Source organism: Musca autumnalis, unplaced genomic scaffold, assembly GCF_047663935.1.
Source record: "Musca autumnalis isolate F117 unplaced genomic scaffold, ASM4766393v1 scaffold_1, whole genome shotgun sequence".
In the NCBI taxonomy this organism is placed as follows: domain Eukaryota; kingdom Metazoa; phylum Arthropoda; class Insecta; order Diptera; family Muscidae; genus Musca; species Musca autumnalis.
The window spans coordinates 41,477,589-41,488,043 of NW_027411644.1; the positions used below are offsets into that span (position 1 = coordinate 41,477,589).

At 35.8% G+C, this 10,455-nt stretch overlaps 2 protein-coding genes across 3 annotated transcripts; one reads left to right on the forward strand and one right to left on the reverse strand.

The window, feature by feature from the left end:
* Positions 1–2,648: 2,648 nt before the first annotated feature.
* Positions 2,649–6,087, forward strand: Seipin (lipid droplet biogenesis associated protein seipin). 2 transcript variants are annotated; one of them, XM_073973762.1, is made up of 5 exons: positions 2,671–2,981; positions 3,059–3,386; positions 3,450–3,889; positions 5,492–5,539; positions 5,617–6,087. In XM_073973762.1, the coding sequence occupies exons 2-5, from the start codon at positions 3,103–3,105 to the stop codon at positions 5,910–5,912; spliced, it is 1,068 nt and encodes a 355-aa protein (XP_073829863.1). In that variant the 5' UTR covers positions 2,671–2,981; positions 3,059–3,102; the 3' UTR covers positions 5,913–6,087. The 2 variants fall into 2 exon arrangements, with proteins under 2 accessions (XP_073829852.1, XP_073829863.1); XM_073973751.1 differs by having other exon boundaries at positions 2,649–3,386.
* A 190-nt stretch (positions 6,088–6,277) lies between these two features.
* Fdh (alcohol dehydrogenase class-3 Fdh) lies at positions 6,278–10,098 on the reverse strand. The gene is made up of 5 exons (XM_073973735.1): positions 9,922–10,098; positions 9,563–9,838; positions 9,294–9,482; positions 6,987–7,073; positions 6,278–6,926 (listed from the first exon to the last, which is right to left on the reverse strand). Exons 1-5 carry the CDS (start codon positions 10,072–10,074, stop codon positions 6,360–6,362), a joined length of 1,272 nt encoding a protein of 423 aa, XP_073829836.1. The 5' UTR covers positions 10,075–10,098; the 3' UTR covers positions 6,278–6,359.
* Positions 10,099–10,455: the final 357 nt, after the last annotated feature.

A 10,455-nucleotide genomic window follows, 5' to 3' on the forward strand; every position in this document is an offset into this window, starting at 1 on the left:
GGGCCCGGTCGCGGATCTTGATGATATATATACTACATGTAGCCTTTGTGACCCTGAGAATAATGATATATATTTTGTCTTGCACAAGTCCATACTTCCGGAAATATGGGCCTTTAAAGTTCCGCAAATACCAATGACATTCTGGAGAACGGGAACAAAATTGTCTTTTAAATTATATTTTTTCTAAATAGCCGGCCTTCGGCCGGGGATTTAAGACTTTCTCCTAAGTACAGGTGCAAATCTCAGGAATAGGAACAACATTTTCTTTTAAATTGTAAATTTTTCTAAGTTGTCGGCCATGGTAGAATAACTAGGCGTTTACACCAGACAGTTTGTCTTCCAATACAACTCTGATTTACTAACACATACATACATTTGTCGGTTGTCTCCCAGCTGTCCATCAGTTTTTCACAGACAGCCGGTGCGATAATTCTAATGTGCTGAAAACAAAAGAATATCTACAAAAACAAAATATGTGAACGGAAAACGAAAAGAAATCGCTGATTTTCATTCATAATTTTACAAATGTTTTTGCAGTTGTCTGGACGCCTACGTCACACAGACAAGTTGTGGGGTTTTGACAATCAATACATGAAGTCAACTGTCCTGTCTTTTGTAAACGCAGGGTAAGAAAAGGTAGCAGCAATACACAGCTGACTGAACTAGGTTGTAACGTTAGTGTCAAATTTCATATGACATTTTATACATTTATTTCTATTTCGATGTACATTAGGGACATATATTTTTTGAGAAAAAAATATATCATTCGGAAAAAACCATTTCCCAGAAAGACTTCTTCATATCAATGATATGTAACCTCCTCTAAGTTCGAACGAGTAATCCCCGAGTAAATCCCCGCTTGTAGAGGCGATACAACATTTGTTAATATGTGAGGTATTTTGTTAAAATTAAAAAAAAATAAAGCCCTAATAAACATGCGCTTCTTTGATTTCTAAAACAAAACATTGAATCAGCTTCTCCTTTTTCTATGAATTTCCAGCGACCCCATCCTTTTCTGCAAGAATTCTACTTTCTGCGAGAATTTATGCATTTAGTGGAATGATGTGGAAACATAAAAATTGAAAATGTAACGAATTTTCATTCATGTTTTCCAAAATATTCAACCAAATGTGAAAAATTATTAGTTTTTTAAATTCCAATAATTTATAGACATTTGTTTTGTTTACAAATACAACTGGCAGTAACGTTACAAACAAGAACAAATTCCTAAGTCGAAGGTCACACTAGAGTGGTTTTCGTGAAACTTTTAGGTATTTATAGATCGAGTTCCCCACTACAGCAACTTTATGATATCACTCTACTGTGAAACTCGACCTAGGAACCCTTGTTTTCATGAAATTGTTTCAATGAAACTCTCTAGTGTGACCTTCGACTAAGGAGATTACATTGAAAAATTGATATCTAGTGAAGTCATACACACACACATCAACCACTATGCGTTTCGTTAGCTGGTTAGGCTAACATCATCAGGCATATTATATGTTGTTGTTGTTGCTAGACAATCTTCGCCGTTTGGAGCTCCTATTTATACATCCAAGATTGCAATTTTGAACACACATATGGTCTGTTCCAGAACTACAAGAATCTACTAATTTTTACTATTTTTTCCGATAACATAAAGTAAAAAATGCTATCGTAGGAAAAAATAGTAGCTTCTTGCAGGTTCTGGAACAGAGCAATAATGTCAAAAAGAAACAAACTATTGTGCCAGACATTGAAAATATAACATGAAAATATTTTAACTTTTAGGAGAGAGAGGAGGTGAAGGAGCTCCCTTTCTCCCTTCTTACCCATAAACTCAAAACATTTTTTTATTCAAGGTTTTTAATTAGCTGTTTTGTTTATTCGCAATATAAAAAACGAAAACAGAAAACGAATGAAAAATAAAATTTTGCTGTGTAGAAGGAATTACACTTATGGGCGAAAAAACAGTGACAGTTTCTATGCAAACTGTCCTACCTTGTAATGATTGTACCAATGTCATTACTAAGTCATATTTACATGAGGTAGAAGTGACAATCAGCTGTATTTTTACTTTTTTGTAAATGTGGTTTTCAAAATGTAATAGGGTCTACTCATGAAATTTAAAAATTCGAAATTTTCATCCAGAGAATACTTCGTTTCATTTCAAACGTGTAATAAAAAGGGACCATGACAGTTCTCAATGTTTTATATTTACATTTTGATTCGAATCTGTTCTATTTTAGAGGATTTTCAAAATGTATTTATGTTGTTTTTGTAAATTTGTTCGTTGTTGTAATTCATGCATATACCTTATATAAATGTGCCTTGGTCATTACCTTAAAATATAAGCCCTGTTCCTTTACGTTCAAGAACCTTCAAGTTTTACAACTTTTTACTCGAAAAGCGTTCCTTTACTTCAGACACAATACAATTCATATGGGAGCAGTTTTCAACTGCCGGTTTTACCATTTTCAGAAGTAAAGGAACATACCAATAATAATTGCAGTGTAATATGCTGTTTATGTTAGAGCTTTTTGCAGGGTTAACCTTCTTTATGAGGATTTGTTTGAAATATAAGCAATGCAATTGACATTTAAAACCCAGTCGGTTTGTTAAATCCGGTTATATATAAACGGGGTATAATTGTAACTTCTTCAATGACCACACTACCCTAATGTTTACATTGTCATATATTTTATCACAACAGTCAATCATAAAGATAAACGGACTGTGAGTTTGATTGAGGTTCACAACACACTCAGCTGATGGGCGTTATTAATAATTATAATAATATAGATGACCGTGTTAACACAAATTCTCTGAGTGAGGCTGCTCATAGTTCAATGTGATAGAAATATTTTTAGACCATTGACACCACATTCCCATTGCAATCTTTCTCCAGCGAATGTGAACTCACCTTTGCAATGAAAATTGTTTGCAGTGCCTCTGGCTAGTTTTGTGTGATAAAGCAAGGAAACTAATAAAGATCGTTGTTGGCATGCTCTCCCTCTCTGGGTTGTACGTACTGATAAGACGACAACGGCAACAAGTCTCAACATAATACTGTTTCTAGTATTTATTTAACATTTCTGGATCACGGACACGGAAGGGTTGAGGATGAATATTTTATTACGCTTAATTGTCTTCTGTTGTGATCCTTTGGGATTATGGCGTCGTTTTCTCATCCAACCAGCCAGGAATGTGGGAAACAACATTTACGAGCGCGTGAAAGTGAAGGCAGATCAAAAGGTCGAGTCTATGCGTGAATTGGTGCTACGTATTGGTTTAATAGCATTTGTTGTGGCGTTGATAATTTGGGCGGCAGTGTTTATGTATGCATCGTTTTATTACGCTTATATGCCGGCCATTTCGCACACCCGTCCCGTGCATATGCAATTCAAGTAAGGTTTAAGTGATGCACTAAAATGAAAAACAATTATTTAATTTAATTCGATCTCTTTCAGAACATGTTTGGACACCAGCACACCTTGCACATTTCCCCATGCCCATGTCTCGCTGACAAAGAAACAACAGCTGCTCATGGTTGGCCAGTCGTATCGTGTTATTATACAAATTGAAATGCCTGAATCACCACAAAACTTGGATCTGGGAATGTTTATGGTTTGTGGTGAAATGCGTGACTTGGAATCAATGTTACGCGGTCATTCCTGCCGTTCGGCAATGATGCGTTATCGATCACCATTGATACGCACGATTTCAACATGGGCTTTAAGTCCTCTATATGTTTTAGGTTTTCGCGAGGAATTCCAAAAAGTATCCGTAGAGATATTTTCAAATTATCTGGAACAGAAACATCATCCCATTACGGATGTCTATGTGGAGATACAATCTCAGAAAATACAATTCTATACGGTGTCATTGCATATTGTAGCTGATTTTACAGGTGAGTTTGGATAAGTAAAACGAATTTGATTTCCTTGGAAAGTAAGGGAGTATTAAGTATTGCTAAAGGAATTAACAACTGATAAGGAAAAGACTCCCAAAAACTCAATTTACTTTACCGAAAATTTTGGACGTGTGAATTCAGACAATGGGAGACCCTTGGGAAGTCTACAGTCTATAATATACCTTTAGGAAGTCTTTTGGTCTGACCCAGAACTGCAAGAACATAAAGGGAATTCTTATCGCAGTAAAAATTTGTAGATTCCTGCAGATTCTGTAACCGAAATTTTAATTTATAGTAGACTTTAAGGGGGAGAAGAAGTATTAAAACTATAGAAGATCTACATGCAGAAGACCTTTAGGAGGTCTTCTATATATAGGAGACTTTAGGATGTTCTTCAATCTTGAGGTGAGCTTCTATACATAGAATACATTTAGAAGTATTTCTATCTGTATGAGACCTTTAGAAGGTCATCTATTTATAGGATACATTTAGAAGGTCTTCAATCTATAAGTGACCTTTTTAATTTCTTCAGTCTTTAGGAGACCTTTGTAAAGTCTTCTATCTATAGGAGACGTTTGGAAGGTCATCTATAGGATACCTTTAGGAGGTGTTCTGTCTATACGTTTAGGTATTTTGTCTATAAGAGGTCTTCTATCAATTGGCTACCTTTATGGGGTTTTCTATCTATAGGGGATAACTTGAAGGTATTTCATCTGTAGGAAATCTTTAGAAGATCTATTTACATGAGATATTGAGGGGCCTTCAATTTTAAAGAGACTTTTGGCAGGTCTTAATTTTATAAGATACTTTTAGGGGGTCTTCTTTTCTTGAGACCTTTTATGCATTGGAGTAATTTGGAAGGTCTTCAATCGATTATAGTCCCTAAAAAATATCTTCTATTTGTAAATGTCCTATAGGAGTTCTTCTATGTATAAGACACCTATAGGATATACTTTATCTGTAGACCATTGGAAGTTTCCTCTCTATGGGACACCTTAAGGAGTTCTTCAATCTATAGAAGATCTTTACGAAGGCTTTTATCTATAGTAGACGACAGTCTTCCGTATTGTCAGTTGCTTTGTATTCGTGCATGAAACTACGGGTTCTTAAATCGATTTCCCCACTATTCCAATTTCATAAAATTATGCAGACTTCCGTATTGTCAGTTGCTTTGTATTCGTGCATGAAACTAGGGGTTCGAGTTCCATACTAGAGTAATTATATGAAATTGCAGTAGTGGAGAAATCGATTTAATAACCCCTAGTTTCATGCACGAATACAAAGCAACTGACAATACGGAAGTCGGCCTTACTCTAGTATGGAACTCGATTTAAGAACCCCTAGTTTCATGCACGAATACAAAGCAACTGACAATACGGAAATCAGCCGACCTTAAGGAGATTCTCAATCTGTAGAAGACCTATCGGAGGTCTTCTATCTATAGGAGACCTTATATCTGTAGAAGACCTATCGGAGGTCTTCTATCTATAAAAGGCATTTAGGCGATCTTCTATCTCTTCAATCTATAGGACACCCTCGCAGAGCTATGTTTCTCCTATTTGGTCTGATATTATTAATCAAACGTTTTTTCTTTTTCAGGTCTACGTTATATAATGCACAATTGGCCAGTTATGTCTGCCATAGTGGGTAAGTACCGATTTTTAGCAACTGACTCCTATAAATATTTTCTTAATGTCACCACCACATTCCTCTTCTACTTTTAGCTATCAGTACAAATCTCTTCTTCATCCTGGTAATATTTTTACTCAGTTGGTATCACTGGTCCAATGCAACATGGATCCATAACCTACAAAAGAAATATGAATTGTTTACACAAAAAGTTCAAGAGAAAGCTGGCCGGGCTTTGGAATCACCAAAGTATTCCAGTGGAAGTCTACAAGACGATGATGAGTTGAGTTTTCTAAACGATGATAAATCGGAAGATATAGATGATATTAGTAGTGGTCGTAAAGAAGAATATCAAAAGGGCGCACAAACTCTACGACTGAGAAAAATTTAAACTATAGGTTATCGAGCACAATAAGTACCACAATGACAATAATGAATTTAAAAGACTACAAGTAAATTTTAGTAACAATTTTGTTAAAACTCTAGAAAATAAGCAAAAAATGTTATTTTTTGAAAGGAAAAAATAAATAAATTTTTTACCAAGAAATTTTAAAGAAAACAAGAAATTGATTTTATTAAAATAATATTGGCCGATTAGAGACTCTGTTTTGACCTTGGGTGTTTTAAATATTTGGACGATAATTAGTTTGCAAAAATGTGAAACAGAATAATTTGTGTGGTGGTTTGCCTGGTCTCCACATGATAACAATCGAATCGAATATAGAAAATACATACATAGATAAGACTTTGTACATGTTTTGGGGTTGCTTTTGTTAGTGTTGGACACCAGAATTTTAATCTTTTATTGTTGTTTTATAGATTCCAAAGAAATATCACTTTAAAAATACACCACACTGCGCAAACTTTTACCCTCATGCATTAAATCAAAAGCTTCATTGATTTTATCCAATTGCATTGTATGGGTAATAAATTCATCGACCAACAAATCTTTTTTCAAATATTCATCAACCAGTTTGGGTACATCTCGGGCACTCTTCCAGCCACCGAATGCGGAACCCTTCCATGTACGTCCCACAACCAATTGGAAGGGACGAGTAGAAATTTCTTGTCCAGCAGCAGCAACACCAATTATCACAGATGTACCCCAACCCTTATGGGTGGATTCCAAAGCCACACGCATAGTGTTAACATTGCCAATACATTCAAAAGTGTAATCAAAACCACCATCCATTAGGTCAATTAAATAGTTTTGTAGGGGTCCTTTGTCTTCGACATCCTTGGGATTAATGAAATCGGTTACACCGAATTTCTTGGCAATTTCAAATTTACTGGGATTAATATCAATGCCGTAGATTTTTGAGGCACCAGCCTTTTTGCAGCCCAAAGCAACAGCCAAACCGACAGCACCAAGACCCCAGATTGCACAGGTACTACCAGGTTCAACCTATAAAATTACCGCACATTTTAGTAAAATTGTTAAAAACTAGAAGCAAAAATTGCTTACCTTTGCGGTGTTAAGGGCAGCACCATAACCAGTAGGGATACCACAGCCTAACAAGCAAACCTTGTCCAATGGAGCGTTTTCATCAACCTGGAAATGTAACAAAACAGAGATTTTTTGGACAACGAATGTGTATTTTAAAAAAGATATATTTAAAAGAATTTTAGGCTTAAATTTCCTTTAGAGGCACCTAAGGTAGGAAGACCATATTTGTACCAAAGGTAGTTCTTTCTATTCTGATTCCAACGGTGTATAATTTTTGTCCCGGAAATGTATACTTCCCGAGATATAGGCCTCGAAAGTTCCACCAAAACCCCAAGTTCCAAGTTGGACTTAAGTAAACACACATTTATTAAACTCAATTCGTGTTAACATTTTGTTAAAACGCATTTATTAATCTCAATTCGTGTTAAAATTTTGTTATTGCAGGTAAGTCTTGTCTCTCCGAACACAACAGTAAATAATATAAGTGGGGAAGTCCATACTACCCGAGGTAAATTTAAAAGAAATTTTGTTTTCCCGGCCGAAGGCCGGTTGTTTGAAAAAAATGTACAATTTAGAGGAAAATTGTGTTCCCGTTCCCGAGGATTGCACCTGTCCATAAGAGAAAGTCTCAAATCGCCGGCCTAAGGCCGGCTATATACAGAACAAAATTAAAAATTTAGGAGAAAATTTTGTTCCCGTTCCCGAGATTTGCAACTGTCCATAGGAGAAAATCTTAAATCCCCGGCCGAAGGCCGGCTATTTATAGAAAAAATTGAAAATTAGTAGAAGATTTTGTTCCCGTTCTCGATATTTGCACCTGTCCATAGGAGAAAGCCTTAAATCCACGGCCGAAGGCCGGCTATTTAGAGAAAAAAATTGAAAATTTAGTAGAAAATTTTGTTCCCGTTCCCGAGATTTGCACCTGTCCATAGGAGAAAGTCTTAAATCCCCGGCCGAAGGCCGGCTATTTAAGGAAAAAATTGAAAAAAATTTCATTGACCTATTTCTCGGGAAGTTTGGACTTCCCCTATATAATTGTATTCCTGTGTTGGGGGAGACGAGACTTACCAGTAATAATAAAATTTTCATACGATACAAATATGTTTAACTTAAGTCTAACATAAGGATTTTCCGGAACTTTCGAGGCCTATATCTCGGGAAGTATACATTTCCGGGACAAAAATTATACATCGTTGGAATCAGAATAAAATGGGCTATGTGTGGGGAAAATGCCGATTTTTCCGCCAGGTGCCTCTAAAGGAAATTTGTTCCTTCATCAACTTGGATTTTTTTAAAGTATTCTTTTAATCAACGCGGTGTTTTTAAAAATATTCTTTTCATCAACGTGGATTTAAAAAAAATCATTAACGTTTTTTTGAATTACAATAACTTCGGGTACCTCCCTGTTTGTGATTGTGTTTACAACGGTAACATTTTTTTTGTGGGCAAGTCTATGTTTGTTGACATAATGACCAAATGATGAACAATTCCGTGGTAATTCGTTTGATACCTGGACCTAAAACGCCTAAAAATATCCGCTGTAAACTTCTATAGTCCAGCGTTCCTGTTATTATCAGTCCAATTATGAATATCAACTCCCCGTGAGTTTTTTTTTCACTTTTTCCTTTAAGTTGAAACGACAGAATGACAATACTCACGGGGAGTTTACATCTATAATCACCCTGTATATTTTGTATATTTACAGGATGAGATATTGGCAAAGCGACTCATAGGCTGACTTCCGAAACAACAATTGCTTTGTAGTCGTGCATAAAAGTAGGGTTTCTTAGACAGAGTTCCTCACTACTACAATTTCATAAAATTACCCTAGTATGGAACTCGATCTAAGAATCCCCAGTGTCATGCACTATTACAAAGCAACTGACGCTTCGGAAGTCAGCCATACTATTTCAATTGTTAGGCATTAACACAACAAAGTGGACCTACATACTTCGACGTTCATTGCTAAGGATTCATCCGGAAGGGGGTGTTATATATCTGGACGGATTTATTTGATGTATATGCATGGAATTGACATTTGAAACCCTGGGCGTTTAATAAATTCGGTTATATGTAAACGCACTAAAAAGTAGGGAAACAACACATTAGTTAAAGCAAGACTTGACTGTATACCATTTTCTACACGACCAATTGCTTATCAACATTTGTATTACTTTTTGGCCGACCATTATAAACCGAATGACAAACAGAAAATACAATGTATAATCATGGTGGTGGCAAATAAAAATTATACCAACCTTAATCCACGTTTAAATATTCATCAATAGAAATAGTAAAAATACATAGTTTTTTGTTTAATCTTACCTTAGCCAGTGAAATATCAGCAACGACAGTGTATTCTGAAAATGTTGATGTACCCATAAAATGATACAATGTCTTACCCTTGCAAGTAAAACGTGATGTACCATCGGGCAAAAGACCTTGGCCCTGAGTGACACGAATCTTTTGACACAAATTGGTTTTACTACTTTTGCAGAATTTACACTCGTCACACTGGAAATACAGACAGATGTGGATGGAATAGAATATAATAAACAAAATTATAAACATATTTTTTAATGGAAAAGAAGTACCTGAGGAATGTATGTTGGGATGACATGATCACCAGGTTTGAATTTGGTTACGCCTTCACCGACACTTTCAACGATACCGGCTCCTTCATGACCCAAAATAACTGGGAACACACCTTCCGGATCGAAGCCTCCCAATGTGTAGGCATCTGTGTGACATACACCTGTTGCTGTTATCTTAATGCGTACCTCATGAGCTTTGGGAGGTGCTACTTCGATTTCTTCAATTACTAAAGGTTTTTTAGCCTCCCAAGCCACGGCAGCTTTGCATTTAATAACCTATTCGTGTCAATCAAAGAGGGGGAATAATAAAATTTATAGTAGTTAAATGGGGTTTTTGCGAAATGTTCTAGATTACTTACCTGTCCCTCGGTTGCCATTTTTCCGGTGTGTTTGACGTTGATGATTATTGCGAACAAACTAAAAAATTCAACCTCTCTTCCAGACAATTTAATCAGTAAATTTTCGACTTTTGATCTGCCACCGGCTAGTGATGACAAATTTGACGATAACATTTCTCTTATCGAACTATCGATAATCCAGTGCATCCCAGCAAGCATTTTCTATCGCACATTACCCGAAGCAGTCACTCCCAAGCGATAGAAACAACTACCCGCGATCCCGCATTCTAATGCCATGTTCATACCAGCATTTGAATAACGTCGTTCGTTCTCATAATTACGTACACGAATTAACCCGTTCATACGACATGGTTCATCATTCATAGCAACATGATTCATATTTTCATAGTTTTTGTTTACTGATTTTAAAGAAAGTTTCAGCCAAAAGAGGAGTAAAGTTAATTGATATGAACTGAAAAAATATTTGTCCTTCTTTCAGATATCTATTCAATATTAAATTTTATTATTTCCATTCATGTTTTCTATTTTTTCTCA